The sequence below is a fragment of the Podarcis raffonei genome, chromosome 10 (assembly GCF_027172205.1).
Source record: "Podarcis raffonei isolate rPodRaf1 chromosome 10, rPodRaf1.pri, whole genome shotgun sequence".
Lineage (NCBI taxonomy): Eukaryota > Metazoa > Chordata > Lepidosauria > Squamata > Lacertidae > Podarcis > Podarcis raffonei.
In genome coordinates this window covers 48,049,720-48,066,086 of record NC_070611.1, presented here as the reverse complement: position 1 = coordinate 48,066,086, position 16,367 = coordinate 48,049,720, and the positions used below count along the sequence as shown (strand labels likewise).

Below are 16,367 nucleotides of genomic sequence, written 5' to 3'. Positions count from 1 at the left end.
AGCTAAAAGCATGGGACTAGGGTGTGGTGTGGTAGCTATTTCAGATGGATAAATGTTGAGAACAGGGGTGTGGTTCTTCATATGTGTCATGCAGGTGAGCCCCTGGTGGTGGCTTTGGGACAGAAGAAGCCATGCATGCCAAGATGTGCAAAAACTAAAGAGGACTAGGCTTCTCTTTCTCTCCCCACTCCAATTCTGGAGATAATGGCAAAAAGGAGCAAATCTTTAGGTTTAAAATCTCAAAGTGGGAGAAGAGTTGGGCGGCAGAACCAATTATTAGAAGATGTTGTTGAGTGTCCATCACTGCTTGTTGGACAAACATGTGATAAGTTGATTTGAGCATGGATAATGGGTTAAATAGTCAAGACACTTCCAGCTCAGTAAATCCTGTTTTTTCCCTGCATTTCAGAGCTGTAAAGAAACATTAGAGTGTTTGGCCACAGGCCACAGACTTAACTGTCTGTAAAGTTTCCAAACATTTTCATATCTGTGTTACATAAATACACGCCGTTTCTTCCGTACGTTGATTTTATTCTTTTGCCTTCTTCTATAAAGGCCGTTTATTCCAATATCTCTCTGCATCTTTTGGCTTTGGTACTTCTAGCTGCTCTCGGCTCTTTTTTTAAACAAAGAGGCCCAGGACTGTTCCTGCCAACTGCCATGTTTAATTTTTAAAAAGATCCCGGACAATAAAACCCTCTCATTGTAAAACTATTTTTCCACTGGCTTCGTCACTGCCGCACTTAGCTAGATGTTCCCTCTCCCAGCAAATGGCTGGGATGCATCATGAAAGCTGCCTTCAGCATCCACAAGGAAGGCTGTGCCACATCCCCCACAAATTGCTGCCGCCACCCCCTTCTCCGCCCATCTTCTGCTGCTGCCTTTGGATTGGTCGTTGGAGCTTGTGACTCCTCAGCTGCTAGCCTATATAAGGGCAAGGGAGTGGCACTCTCGTCCCCTACAACTTTGAGCAAGGACCCAAGTGAGCTACAGGAGCAAACAGCTTGGAAGGACAGCATCATGCCTGTGAGTCTGGGGAGAAGGTGGGGGGCAGCTGGTGGGTATCACTGACTGCCCACAGGGGCAGGCGTTCCAATGCACCAAGGGCACTGGAGTGCCAGCCTCTCTTAGTGCTGGAAATCTGCAGGCATGTCAGGGAGGCTGAAGGGAGAGAGTCCTGCTATCGATTGATGATGCTTTTTTCAGGAGTTGTGCTGATTCATCTGTAGTGAGATAGGATGTTTGGCTATTAGACTGTGCGTTCTCCTCACATGCCGCAATCAGGAGGAGGGATGTGGTCAGGGGAGAACCCCATAGCAATGAGGATCCTGCAACCCTCTCTTTCTCAGAAGGGCATGTTTGTAGCAAGGCGAAGACTGGAGTTCTGCTTAGATTTGCATTTGTGAGGATTCATTTTTCCTAGTCTTCAGCCTATAAGCTTCCCACCGCACACAGAGACATGCACCAGATAGGGAAAGTTGCTGGAACTAGCTACTTCTGGCACCAGCCTATCTTGTGCCCAGACTCTCTAATCCCATTTTTGAAATTTGCTCGGAGCCCGGAGTAATAATGAATGAATTATAAGCACTTAAAGGCACCTGTTGGATGTGAGAGATGGGAATGTTCAAAGGCAGCTGGGTGTGGCTCAGAACATCTGCCAGCGGCCAGTTAAGCCTTTCCCTTCTTGCTAGGAGGAAAAAATATATATCATTTTCACTTCTTTCTTTCACTTCTAACTTAGGCTGCTACCTTCTTGTTGCTGGCCCTGCTCCCAACACAGGAACTAAGATGAGGGTGCTTTTCCTCCAGCTCTTTCTCTGTGGCAGGAAAAGCCCCACTTGTTTAATTCAGACTGCTGTTTAAAAGGAGCAAGGTTTTATACCCATTTTACTGATTGGATGGCTGAGGTTGCAAGTGGTGCACTAACTTCTCTGTTCATCTGAAGCAGGAGAGGTGAGGACCATACTCCCTTGCATGGGGTATCAGGGAGTCTGGAAGCAGGACACTCAGAGCTACATGCCCAATAGTCTGGGCTGATGGGAGTTGTAGTTCCAACATCCACAGGTTCCCCATCACCGCCCGACAAGCTGGTGTTTAAGAGTGTCCTGGTTGATTTAATTCATCTGATGAAACAGACTCTTGCCTGCCAAACCTAACGCCACAAAAATTGCCAGTTATTTAGTAATTTCAAGACTAGGTGAAAAAAAAAATATTAACCTGCTTTGGAGCTTAGGAATCAAATGTGCTACATGCCCACATTTTTGTTTCAGATTCTTTTTGGTGGGTGATGAATAACATGACATCTTCTTTCATTAGAGATGGCCCTCTGGGTGCTGTTGACTACAACTCCCATCATCTCTGACCGCTAGCCATGCCGGCTGGGGCTGATGGGAACTGGAGTCTAGTGGTATCTGGAGGGCCGCAGATTCCCTGTCCCCCTCTTAGTTAAGCAGGAAAACGGGGGCAAGTTTCCTGAGGGCAGTTCATCTGCAATAATATAATCAGACCAGAATTTACTGCTGCTTGGCAAAGGGAGAGAACAAATCACTTCTCTCTCAATTCCTTCTCTAGGGAATTACTTGCACCAGCCTGCATGTGGCCCCCGGCGCCCGTCTTGCTGTGAAAGGTGATATCCCAGCAGGAGCTAAGAGGTAAGCTGGTTTCACAGGGAGAGATTACCTTTGAGCACGCAGACATTCCAAACTTGCATGGGCCGTGGGAAGCTTTGGCTCTCATGGCTTCCCCCAAAGAATCCTGGCCATCGTTCACAAGATACTGAGAACTCTGTTGCAGACCTGCACTGCCCCTCGTCTTCCAGGTATCCAAACTCCAAGGGATTCATCGGAATGACTGTTGAACTAGCGTGGAGCACTAGGGCTCATCTCCATTGTCGTTTGACAGTAAAGATGTTCCCTGCATGACATTCTCCTCAAAATCACTGGCTGCCCACCCCTTTCCCTGCTCTTAATCGAGATTTTCTCATTCCCTCTCCTTTCTGGAGTATCCTCGATATGAGAAAGTCTGGATTAAGGAGAGAGAAGGAAGCATGAAAAGGCAGTGGTTGGAAGAAAACTTCACATACACAAGAGGGAATTAATGAAGACTCAGGAAACTTACTGCCCACCTTATGGATAAGTCCGTAGCTATGCCCTTGGTGGCATGGGAGGGAGGAGGGAGACCTAGGGGTAAAACTGCTCCCCATGAAGCTACAGAGAGGAAGCCCATTTCCCTTGGTCTTAGGGTGTCCACACCAGAGCAAAAGGTGGACCCCATCCCAGGTTGTCTCCAGATCTCCCTCCTTAAATGTGGAATTTTTTCCTGATCCTGGCCATGTCAGACATTCTAAGGATTGGGGGGGGGGGACACACACCCGCATTTGAAAGGGCAACCCTGAGATGGGGAGGGGTTTGTGTAGAGGATGCCATGTGTCCCAACAGGAATGGGGAAACAAGCCGGTGCAAATACACATTTTTCTCCATTGTGGAGAAACCCTTGCTTTTGTGGAAATTGCCAAGGAGGGGAAGGAGTAATGCCCACCCCCAGCAGCATTTTCCAGTGCTCATGGCCTCGCCTCCCCCATGCTTGTGCTGCTCCTGCCAAGAGCCTAAACAGAACCAGATGTTGGAAGCAACCATCCTTCTCCCTCCCCCCCCCACACCCGCCCCTTCAGTCTCCTCTTGCAAAGCCTTTCTCCCCTGAATGCCCACTGTACACAGTCAAGACCCGCTTGGGGCTGTTGCCAGGAAGAATGTACATCTTCTCCAGACGAACGCACTGCTTTTTCCCTTTCCTTATTGTGGTTTTCCGCTTGGGAGTCCCTCCTCTGTCCCAGATTTACAAGCGTCTCGATTTTGTAGGGCAAGCTGTACAATCCATCCCACAGCAATCAGGGTAAGCATTTAAACGAGAGCACAGAACTTTGCCTACTTTCAAGGAGCAGCCACAGTTGTGTAAGAGCAATGAATGTGCAGGGGGTCGGAGATGCAAATAGCAGCCAACAGGGGGCTTCACTTAGCAGCAGTGGAGCATCTGGGGTTGGCCATTGGAACCAAAGTCCAGGGTCCAAAGCCAGCACACTCATGAGGCTCGGTGAGGCAGTCGCCTCGGGTGGCAGGCAGAGCTAGGAGTGGAGTCAGATCTGGACCACTCCCTGCCTCCTCCACTGCTGCTGCCTCCAACTCAGCCACTACCACACCTCCTCCAATATTCCCACCACTGCCACCTGCTCCTCTTCAGCCTTCTTTTTCTCTCCGCTGCCACCTTCACCACTCCAGGGCTTCACTGGGCAGCCTCTTCACGTGAGGTGGCAGCAGAGAAAAGGCAGTGCCTCCCTCCGCCATTTTCCTTTTTTGCCTCAAGCGGCAAAATGTCCTGAGCAGGTATGGCAACCTCGGCACCTGTGTGGGTACTGGCATGCCAGCCCAGGACTTAATGCCAGAGCTAAGTCAGACTGTTGCTCCATCTAGCTCTAAACCGCCTGCAGTGACTGGCAACAGCTCTCCCAAGATTTCGGGAAAGGGTCTCTCCCAGCCCTTTCTGGAGATACCAGGGATCGAACCTGGAACTTTCTGCATCTGAAGGAGATGCTCTGCCACAGAGCCACCACCTTTCCCACGTTGACCTACGTATACCTCTGAAATACTTAAAAATGTACGCCAAGCCGCTTCTAGATCTCACAGAGCGATGGAGTGCAGATAGGGGTGGGAAGAAGACGGAACATTTGCCAAAAGAATCTGCATGTTTGAGACACCCCCCCTAATCCGCGCCAGGTTGGATTCAATCCTGAGCAAAGTTTAGCTTGTGGGGATTGGATTGAGATGAAAGGAGAAGAGTTTATGAATCAGGGGTGGGGAATAAGGGCTCTCATAAAGCAGCAAACTGAAGGAGGCTGCAATTGCATAGGCCAGAAACCAGCCCCATCAAAGGCCCAGCTGAGTAGTTCTGCTGGCTGACAGATTTCTTTTGCCAAAAAGACAGTAGCGGGGAGACAGCACCACACCCCTTTCTGTCTGCTGCACGATCACATGCTACAGCAGTGAAATCTAGCTACTGGAGGTGGTTCTAGTGCTTCCAGAAGACAAGGGTTGGAGCTGCCTTTGTTTCTTCTGAATTCTCATTATATGAGGAACTGTAACTGTTCAAAGAGAGGGCTTAATGTTGGGAAATTCCAGCAATGCAAGAAGAGGTCTGTGGTTGGACAGCAGGGTGCCTCAGGGCCAAATCAGAGGGATTTTGGCTCCATCACTGGGAACGCTTGAAGGTGAACATGCCCAAACTCTTCCCATCTCCTTGTGATACCATCAGTGAAGCTTCCTAGTTTTTCATTCCCCAAACCTCCCTGGCTTGCACCTACATGGTGACGCCTCAAGGGTAGGGAGGATCACTCAAAAGTGGCAGATAATATTCTTCGATAAGGAGAGGTGTTGTGGGATTGCTTCAACTTGCCTCTAGGACAGGTAGAAGCAGCTTGCAGTTTTCCATGAATAGAAACTGAGCAGAGGGATGGTCCTAGATCAAGGAAGCTTAACTTGTAGCCCTCCAGATGTTGCTGGATCGCAACTCCCATCCCCCCTGGCCATTTGCCATGCTGGCTGGGAGTTGCCATCCAACATCTGGTGGGCTGTTGGTTGCCCCCACAAGATGATCTCCACAGTTGTGAACACATGGCCATGTGCTGTGGCTCCATTGTGCTCCCACCGCTGGTTTTTGAATCCCTATACACACAATAATACCCACAACGTAGAGTAGCTTCTTGTGCAATACTGTGGCTTGACGTGTTCCCCACTCCAAAGCCAGCTTGAACCCAATTTGAAAACGTCAAGCATAATCCATCGGACAGAGGCAGTCCTACCCCCTTGCAAAGGTGCCAACTTGAGTAAATATGGTGGGGGGGCAGGTAGGCCCTGCCCCACATAATCACAAGATGGGGTGCACACACACCATTTGAATTGCAATGTCCATCAATGGCGGGAGGCTGGCGCCCTCAAATACTTTGGGGGGAGGGCTGAAGGGACCTCAGCACCTAGGAGTTGGCTTCTACGTGTGGACAGACAACTTGGAAACAAATCCAAGCGTACTGATGCGCCTTGAAACACAGTGAGGGGAGGGAAATGACCTTGCTGAGTTTTAAGCAGGCAATGTCTACATAACCTAATTCTATGAGTCTGTGAAGTAACTTCTGCTATTGCAGCTTGTCTTGGGGAGGAACAAACGTCTCTTTTCATGAAAGCTAGCTTTTTTATCATCATTTAAAGCAGAAAGGCCCTGTGTGCTTAATCCTTTCCCCACCGGCTTGTTTCTCCACTCCAAATCACTCCCCGGCACCTCTTCTCTCTGTGGGAAAAGGCACCATTTGTCCCAGAGAGAGTGCCAGCTCTGTTATGCAGCAGGGGGTGAACCAACTTGCTTCAGGTGGCACTGAACGCGGAGCAGCTGCCACTGTGGTTCTCTGGGCAACTCTGAAGTAAACGTGGAGACACTAAGGGCTCCTCCACACGATCTGTTTATTGAGCATCTCTCCTGATTTGCTAGCACAAAGATTGCAGGGTATGTGTGCTTGTATGCGTTTAGATTGCACCCAGTCTTCATTGAGCATTTGAAGAGCGTAGCAGTGGATCCCTGAGACATGAGGGCTTTGCAATTAACTGTCTGCCGCCTGTTTCAGTTGGGTCATCAACCTGGGCAAAGGCCAAAATGACATCATGCTGCATTTCAACGCACGCTTCGATATTCACGGGGACATCCGAACCATTGTCTGCAACTCCAAGATCAACGGGAAATGGGGCCAAGAACACAGGGAGACCAACTTCCCCTTCCAAGAGGGCAGCAGTGCAGAGGTGAGACTCTGATTTGCACAGGTTGTGGCAGGGGAAAGGGGGGACTGCATGTGGGTTTGAGTGGGAAAGTGTCATAAGGAGAGGTGACAAAGCCATGTTTGAAAGCGGCATGGATGGAGGACTCTGTAATGCATGAATATGGGGTGAAGGTGCTGCTGAGGTTTGGACTGGAGGCCCAGTTCCTATGCAACTGATCCAAACTGAGGTGATGCTTCCTGTCTGTGCACTTAGCAGCTGAAGGAGAAGCAAACATTCAACAGGTTGAGCTGCCTTGGAATGCAGATGATAGAGATCCTCAGGCTTTTGAGGCTCTCCCAAGGCCACAACCCTTGACACCCTCCTAGTGCGCTTTGGCCTGGCTGAATGTTTCCTCAAATGCTGACATTGCCTTTTCCTTGCCTGGATGGGTGCTAGGGACAGGTGTGTTAAGTGTGTGCATAGTAACTAGCCTGCTGTCCAAAGGTGACATTTACCTGTTTTGTGTCACCTGTTTGGCCCCACCCAACACTGGCCTGTGGCCCCCAGACAGTTGCCCAGGAAGGAAAACGGCCCTCAGTGTGTGTGGGGGGGGGGACAGGATCCCAATCCTGTTAGTATGGAAAGGAAACACTACCTGCTGGACTCCTGCCTCTTCTGCTGTTCTAAAAAGGCCCAGGAATTCTGTCAAAAGCCAGCAAGCCCAGAATAGATGTGCATCTTCCACTAGCAGCCATAACTCCAGTCCAGTCGCTTGATAACTAGAATGATAGAAGAGTTGGAAGGGAACACAAGGATCATCTAGTCCAACACGCCCAAAAAAACAATGCAGGGATATTTTGCCCAACGTGTGACTCAAACACATGACCCTGTGATTTAAGAGTCTCATGCTCTACCAAGTGAGCTATCCCTCTCAGCAGTTGGGATAACTGATAGTTGGTGCTCTTCTCATGCTGAAACCACGCCACCCCACCCCTTTTTTCCCCTCCTTCAGGTGCTCTTCACTCATGACAAAAACGAGGTGACCATCACATTGCCTGGCAACCATCAGTTCAAGGTCCCCAACAGCGCTCACTTGGAAGGCATTGAATATGTCTGCGTAGAAGGTGACTTTAACTTCAAAGGCATATCTCTCGGTTAAGCCTCGGTTAAGTCTTGTCTTGCTCACCTCTCCTGCTTAATAAGGCAGCAAAATAAACACAGCTGAATTCTGGTGTAAACTGGTGATGTGTCTTTCTGAGTCTTTGCCACATGGTTCTTCCAGGGCCATCATTGCCATGGAGGCAGATGATGTTTGTGGTCAGTAGTAGTAGATGCTTGTGGAATTTGCGGGGGGGGGGGGCAAACTAAGAGCCAACACTCCTGACATGTCTAGCCGCAATTCTGATTTTAAAAAAAATAAAAATATGCAGGTGCACATTTCATTTCTTCATTTTATTGTTTTAATGTGGCCTGCGTCCAGTAACCATAGAGAGGGGCAAGGAGTTAAGCAGAACACTGAAGTCTGATCTCTCTAGCCACTGGAGGCAGTGGAGGCTGATCGGGGGTGGGGTGGGAATGGGGCACCATCCCTCCAACCTCAGTCTGCACTCAGCATCATCTGCCTGTCCAAGTCCAAGGGGTGGCCATGCCTGGTATCTTCCTCCTCCTTAGTCTCCACGTTGCCCTTGCAGAAGGATAGGGACAAAACTAGAATAGCCCATTGGCTCTAGCGCCACCTACTGCTGATCTCCCTGCTTTCTGCCCTACCGGTACCAATGGGCGCCAGCCAACACTGCCTGCTTGGCCAGTTGATGAGACTCCTCCATCAGGTGCTGCTCACATGTTTTTAGGCAACAGCGCTGCATCATAGGTGTGCACAACACACAAATACACATAAACCTACTGGGGTCATCAAGTGCAAGAGCGGATAGTGTTTTTATTTACCTTGGGCTGTAGCCAATGGAAGTCCTACTCTGAGTAGATCCATTGGAGTTAATGACTTATCTTACATCTATTAATGTCAGTGGATCAGTTGAGAATGCATTGGTGGGAGACAATCCCTTGAATAGTTTATTTTACATATATATATATGCATGCTTTTTAAGGAGAGGTCTCCTGAAGTGGCATGCAATTGTATTTTAGAACACTATAAAAGCCTCAAGAAAAACATAATAAAAAGCACGGTACGGACGCTTTTGGAAATAAAGTGAGGAGTAAAGCCCAGTCAAATTCATTCAGATGTGTAGTGATCTAGGGTTGGGGGTGTGTGTCAGAGACCCTTTACTATTTCTGCAGAAGGGACCATGTCTCCAGCATCCTAAAACTACACAATCAGCATGAAAGGGGAACTTCTTAGCTTTTGTGATGCTTAAGAGTCAGCCAGAGTGAAAGGAGGCGAGTCAGCCATGGAGGACTGGCTCCTAGGGAAGATCACCAGGGAGAAGTTGTCCTGTATGCTCCAAAGCTAAGCATTTAGGAACACCGAAAACACAGGTTCTTCAATGGTGTGCAGGTTCTGTTATGCACAATGGAACGTCAAGGGAAACGTAACTCAAGTCACTCCAAAAGGAGATAGAGCATTCCAAATCATTTGCTGATATACACACACAGAAAATAGTAGATGCAGCTGAAAGGCAACATATTGAGATAGATCATTGATCATTGCAAAACATCCCAAATTATTAATGTATCGTTTTAAGATTATTGTATAATCTTGGAAGGGGTGTGGCTGTCAGGGGGCGTGGCTATCATCATACACACCATGCACTTAAAGCACATGACTTCCCCCAACAAATCCTGGAACTGGAGTTGACCCCTCGTCAAACTACAATTCCCAGCACCCTGAGCAAATTTCCATGGGGAACTTGTGTGTTTTAAATGTATAGTATATTTGCAGCCTCAGAATACGCAAATGCCTGCAGACAATGCAGTCTATGGTGCAGCGGTTAAGAGCAGTGGACTCGTAATCTGGGGAAATGGGTTCGCATCTCCGCTCCTCCACATGCAGCTGCTGGGTGACCTTGGGCCAGTCACACTTCTCTGAAGTCTCTCAGCCTCACTCACCTCACAGAGTGTTTGTTGTGGGGGAGGAAGGGAAAGGAAAATGTTAGCCGCTTTGAGACTCCTTAGGCTAGTGATAAAGCGGGGTATCAAATCCAAACTTCTTCTTCTTCTTCTTCTTCTTCTTCTTCTGCCACACAGGCACCCTGAGGGAGGGAAGTCTGGGCACCATGACAGAAAAGGCCCTGCCCATATGCACCACACAGACCTCCTCCACAGATCTCAAAGGGCAAGCAGAATCATTTTGGAGGGGAATGTGGCTGGTGGTGCTTGCCCTGCCACTGCACTGCTGAGTTTAGAAAAGGCATGCCAGACAAAACCACATCCTCTGCACAACCGTTACAGCTGGGGTGTTGCTTTCCAAACCACAAAAAGTTTTTATTTTATTTTAAAAAGCTGGCCTTGTTGCACCAGAGTGGCAGACCTCTTTAATCCATTCTGATTTCAGGAACCTACAAGTTATTGAGTCCCTCTCACAAAACAGTAACAGTCTGCAGCTGAGACAGTTGCAAAGGATTCTGCTTTTCTTCATTCAGTAGGACAATACCGACGACTATTCTTAATGTTTATAAAGCACTAAAAACTTATTAAATCCTGTATGTACATTGATCTGGTGCAACAAGCACTTATATGTGTGCAGTAGAAAAACTCACCTTGCTGTGGATCAACTACCAACTTTTTAAAGGCCTTGTTATATTCTACAAACTACTCCGTTAGTCACAGGAAAGTGTGACCTCCCAACCCTTCTCTCTCCACATATTTTCCTGCCTTCTGAAGTTCTCCTGCTATGAGGTATGTTACAGCCACATAAGACATTCCTTCTTTGGCTGCTGCTAAGCTGGTATCATGCCATGCCAATATTTCACAGATAAAACTAGAGACATTTGTGTACCGTATTTGAAACATCTATTCTTGCACCAAAGATCATCACTTGAGTCCTTCCTCCCCACTCTCACTTAACATTGTTGCTGGAATCTCTTTTCTGCCTCCTGTATGCTGCATTCATTTAGTCCTCAATAATTTGTCCTACACTGGCTACTAAAGCTGCTTGTATTAGCAAATGGATTACAATACATGCTTATTTGGGAGTGGAGGGAGAACAGAATGTTTGTTGCTACTATTATTAAAGCATCCTCCGTATAAATTAACTGAAGAATCAAAGGAGAGGTCCCTGCCCTCAAAGGGTTTACAGTCTAGCTGTCAACACAAGGAAGGCAACAGATGAAGGAGAGAGAAATGAAAACAGGAGCCAACAGGGGAAGGATATGTGATTACTGCAGCTACGGATCTGGCTGTACTTATTACAGGACAGCTGCAAAGCAAAGATTTCCAAATGGCATTCACTGTCTCGATAGGGAGCTATAGGTAGGAATGGGGAGAAATTCAGTTCAGTTCACATTTAAAGGCAAACCTACCCAATTTGAAATTTCTGAAACAACACAAACATCAAGACACAGCCAACCTTGGAGACTTACACTGCTTCAAATCTTGCAAGGCACTTCTCCAGCCATAATGTATGTACTCGGGTAAAGTGTGCATAAAAATACATATACAGTGGTACCTCGGGTTACATATGCTTCAGGTTACATATGCTTCAGGTTACAGACTCCACTAACCCAGAAATAGTACCTCGGGTTAAGAACTTTGCTTCAGGATGAGAACAGAAATCGTACTCCAGCGGCACGGCAGCAGCGGGAGGCCCCATTAGCTAAAGTGGTGCTTCAGGTTAAGAACAGTTTCAGGTTAAGAACGGACCTCCGGAACGAATTAAGTACTTAACCCGAGGTACCACTGTATTAGTGAAAATAACATACAAAACTGTACATTAGGGAAAACTGATCTGCAGAAAAGAATAAGGTTAAACAGAATTGCATAGAAAAATTAGAAGCCAGGCCAAACAGCAGCTATAGGTTGGGTCAGTGTGGTTTGGGGGAAATGGCCTGGTGCGCCAAATCTGGCCCATGGGACAGAGGTTTCCTACCTCTGATATACACTATGGCCCAGTTACAACCCAACACTAAGCCAAAAGATGGTTTAGTGTGAACAAGCAAACATGCAGGTTCCCAGAGTGAAGTCTGCAGTCACTGTTCCCCATCTTGCTACTACTGCTGCTCTCCAAGGCTAAGCCCAGCTGTGCAGGCAGACACAAAGGCATCCTTGGGGTAGATTATTGGTGGCCACCCTTTGCCTCCTTTATCCCAGCCCTCCTCCCTCTGCCACAGACACATGTTCTGCTTGGGGCATTTCATGCGTTTTCTTCTTGAAGAAAGCATGCCTCCTACGTGGCCTTTCTCCGCCCTGAGCAGCCATGTACTCGCGGTAATTCCTGGTGAGCAAGGTATACAGGAAAGGGTTGACGCAGCTGTTGCCATAGGTCAAGCAGGTAACGCCAAAGTTGAGGTAAGCCTGGGCGGTCGGCCCAATCTCCAAGTCCTCTGGCCAGTACAGCTTGGTGAGTTGCCAGGCCCAGAATGGTACAAAACAGGCCCAGTAGGCGACGATGATGCTGAAGATCCTGGGAAACAGCTTCTGCTTCAGGGCCCTGCTCGCCACAGGTGACCACATGACTTTTGTGGAAGCCCAATAGGCCTGCACAAGCCGGGAGTACACCACCCCCAGGACCAAACCAGGCCCAAGGACGCTCGTGCCAAACAAAACCGTGAGGTACACTTGGAAAGCGCCAGGCGTCCACGTGGGGAAGCAGATGAGCTTTCCACTCCTGCCTTCCCTCTGCTGGATCATGACCATCATGGGCACCGTAAGAAAAGACGAGACGAGCCACACGGCAACGCAAGCAAGCCTGCGGTAGCTGTTCCCAGCCTGCCTGGCCCTTAGCGGTCTGGTCACGGCCCAATAACGCTCCACGCTCATGGCCGTCAGCAGGAATATGCTGGCGTGCATCGTCAGCAGGTCCAAGCTGAGCAGAAACCGGCAGCCCACGTCCCCAAAGAACCAGTCCTGGGCAAAATATGTGCACACGACAAAGGGGATGGTGGAAAGGTAGAGCAGATCGGCTAAGGCCAGGTTGACCACGTAGATGCGCAAAGAACCCGCCGAGCGAACAGACATGCCACCAAATGCTACCACCAGCGTATAGATATTGCCCGTTGTCCCAAAGAGACACATGAGGAGGAGGACTGCGCCCAAGGCCCTGGTGACAGGACTTTCTTCTCCACGCTCAATGTCATAGGAGAAATTGCCCAACGAAGCTTCTTCAATGAGTTCCGTCGTCATTGGATAGCCGAGGGACTCTGGTTCTAAGAGGAACTACCAACCACACACAGTGTCTTTTTGACAGCCTTGGCTGGACAGGGAGGCAAAGGATGATGGGAAGAAACTAAAATCACTTAGGTGTGGGTGGGTGTGAGCCTCATAGGGAATTATGTAGGCTATTGGGGTGGCTGTCCTCATTGCACCCCATGCTCATCTTACCATTCTTGAAGGCACATCCGTTCCACGCTTACAGATTTGATGGCATGGCATCCTCTTGCTGCTTTCTGTTGCTGCAGAGTTCTCATACTCTCTCCAGCTGGCCCTCCGCGACTTCTGTCATCAAGCATTTGTTGACACAAATAAAACTAGCCCCACGGCAGCCAAGATGCTTTCTTCCTCGTCTTCTTCTGCCCGACAAGAGATGCAGGGCAGTTGTGCTTTCCCAACGGCAGCCCTCCTCAAAAACATCATTCACCGCTGAGTGGCGGAGCATCTCTGACTCATGGCTTCACACTCAAGTGCAAACACACTCAGCAATATGTAATGGCACTGTAGTGCGACCACCCAGCAGATTGCAGAATTCTTTTCTCCTCAACATTTCCATTTCTGTCTGTATTTCCTTTGGGGGTTTTTATTTTTAACCTTGCCTCTACTTGCTTCCTTTCTCTGCCCTCAACCCCGTAAAGAGGGAAATGGAAGGTCCTGAATTAATACAGATGTGGTTAAGGAACTGGATCAAATAGGGGCTGGGAAAGAGAACAATGATCTGAGATAAGTTCCTTTTAAAAATATTTTTGGGAAGCAGAGCAATGAACATGCTGCAGAGGAGTAGCTGTATTCAGTGCAAATATCTACCTGTTGCAGTAGAAACAACACACAAGGATGTCATCATAGCAGGATGGTGCATGGATGGTGCATAGCCAGCTGCATTTAACATGTATCAAGTCAACCAAGCCTGGCAGTCAAAAACCCAAAGGACAGCATCTCATTTTTAATTCTACTTTTAGGATCACAGAGTTACAATTCTGAACAACCCTTGACAAACTACAGTGCCCAGAACTCTTTGGAGTAAGAATTTCAAATGGGCTTTAAAGATTAAGCACATACACAGCTTAATAAAAGCTGTTTACAACATTAATAGGTCCTCAAATGTTATTGTTACTTTTTTATTATTAATGAAGGACCAACACAGCTGCTTGCTTGTAGTGTTGTTTTAAACATTCTGGATATTTCCTTGCCCCTGCAAAAGCATGTTTTAAATTTAAAACATTATAGCAATTTCCCTATCATGATCAAAATCAGGACATTTCTCAATTCTATGCCACAGGCACGCAGCAGGGATGGGCAACCTATCTTAGCCCTTTATCTAACCCTTTTTGACCACTGTCCAAGGACCACATACTAGTGGCAGGCAAGGCCAGAAGCAAAAGTGGGTGGCCCAATGAATGTACATTTCATCTTTGACCTCTAGGATAGTTTAACACAAACCCTTCTCCATCCTCTGTTTAGATAGGCTAGCGGCATTGTCAGAGTTCAAGGGCACATTCTGGTCAGATAAAAACTTTCAGGGTGTGGAGGGAGGCCAGCGCAGGGAGTGTCCAAGGGAGTCTTCTGAGGTGACTAGAATTGAGAGGCCTGGAAGGCTCCATTTGTTTCCTGGGCCTGAGGTTCCCCATCCCTGGCCCACAGCATAAAAAAGACAAAACTCTATCCTGTTGGCTGTTGCATACTAGTAATGTGTAAGGAAGCATGCACACGCTTGCAGTGAGGTTTTTGCTTGCATGTCATGGCTTGGAACAATACCCTTAGTTTATGCCATGTAGTCAGCAGTAATGCTAATGCCAGGGATCTCAGATAGCACTAAGTGGAATTCTCTAGCCAGCCATTTTCCCTCCTCTTAAGCTCCACAAACGCAGTTAGGGGAAAATCCAGCTGCAAACAGCTGCCTTGGCAATTTGGTGCTAGATGAGCCATTCCATCAGCCCAGCTTGATCAGCCGAGAGGAAAGCATGACTGCAAAGGGTTTGGCAGCGTAACCGATTGTTTCAGTGCTCTTTCTGGAGTCAGTTTAACAAAATAATACTCCTACAAACATTTCCAGCATTCTTACTGAGCCACTCAGAACTCATCTTCTTGAACCCAAAACACACACACACACAATGTCCTTGCTCACATGCAACCTGATACATCTCTAGTCGTTTTCTGCAAGGCATTTCATGAAACAGAAAAAAATCTATCCCCCACTTCTGGCAGTGCAGATTTCAGTGGTGCCCAGTGCAATGCCAAAATTTGGTGCCCCCTCCTGCCTTCCATCGCTCGTCATTATTGCAGAACTCCCTGTGACGCCCTCTTGGCTCGGAGCTCAATTTGGGCAAACCGGATGTGCTCCCATAAATCTGCCTCTGCTTCTGGGATAATGCCTGGTTGCAAATACAAACATGGACTTGAGACAATTTGCAAAGCTGCCCTCCCCACTGTCATCAGTCCTGCAGGGATGTCACAGAGGGGACAGTTGAATCCTGAAGAGGGGAAGAGACCAGGGAGCTGGATGACCTGAGGGAGGGTCTGAACTGTAGGAATCAAGCCTAGTCAGAGGAATTGGCCACTCTCCAGGCACCCGGCTTGAGTTCCTTGTTGACCTCCCCATCTGCGACTCCCGGCAAGATCAGGCGAGATCTCAATCGGCGATCCTCCTCTAACGTGAGAAGAACACACCACTCCTCCCCTGTCATCCCCAGGGAGGGGAAAGAGACAGACAGAAATGTAGTTACATGCCTTTATTTCTGTCTTTCCAGCAGTACAGAGAAACGTGTCTGCACTCTCTTAACACCAACAGCAGAGAGAGAAAACTCCTCCCCTGTACTTCCAGTACAGGTCAGATGACACTCTGAGCTAACATCCAGTGCTCAGTACAGTGAATAGACTGTTCCTTAGTTCCCACGATACAGTCCCAGGCATCAACATCCTGTTTGGCTTTCCAGCCATCTGGAGCTCGCTGCTGCATTGCTCCTTTTTCGTAACATGAACTGGGTGAGGGAGGAAAAATGTCTGAGACAGAGGAGTGTCAGGGGAGCAGGTAGCCTGGAGAAGGTTCAGATGGGCTAAGGCTTGTGCCCTCCCTGCTCTTCAAAAGAAAGGAGCGGGAGGAAGAGTGTTGCTTGTTGGATCAATGTCTCAGCTCATACTTTGCCATGCATTTGACCTCTCATGTGATAATCAATCACATGACACAGCACACACACACTATTTGAATGGCAATGCCCATCAACTTGGGGCGGGGGATAGCCCCCTCATATCTTT

At 48.2% G+C, this 16,367-nt stretch overlaps 2 protein-coding genes across 2 annotated transcripts; one reads left to right on the top strand and one right to left on the bottom strand.

Moving 5' to 3' along the window:
* The first annotated feature begins 771 nt into the window (after positions 1–771).
* LGALS1 (galectin 1) lies at positions 772–8,032 on the top strand. The gene is made up of 4 exons (XM_053407097.1): positions 772–1,026; positions 2,572–2,651; positions 6,665–6,836; positions 7,807–8,032. Exons 1-4 carry the CDS (start codon positions 787–789, stop codon positions 7,951–7,953), a joined length of 639 nt encoding a protein of 212 aa, XP_053263072.1. The 5' UTR covers positions 772–786; the 3' UTR covers positions 7,954–8,032.
* A 1,997-nt stretch (positions 8,033–10,029) lies between these two features.
* LOC128422709 (urotensin-2 receptor-like) lies at positions 10,030–14,718 on the bottom strand. Its single transcript, XM_053407093.1, has one exon. The coding sequence runs from the start codon at positions 13,086–13,088 to the stop codon at positions 12,048–12,050; it is 1,041 nt and encodes a 346-aa protein (XP_053263068.1). The 5' UTR covers positions 13,089–14,718; the 3' UTR covers positions 10,030–12,047.
* Positions 14,719–16,367: the final 1,649 nt, after the last annotated feature.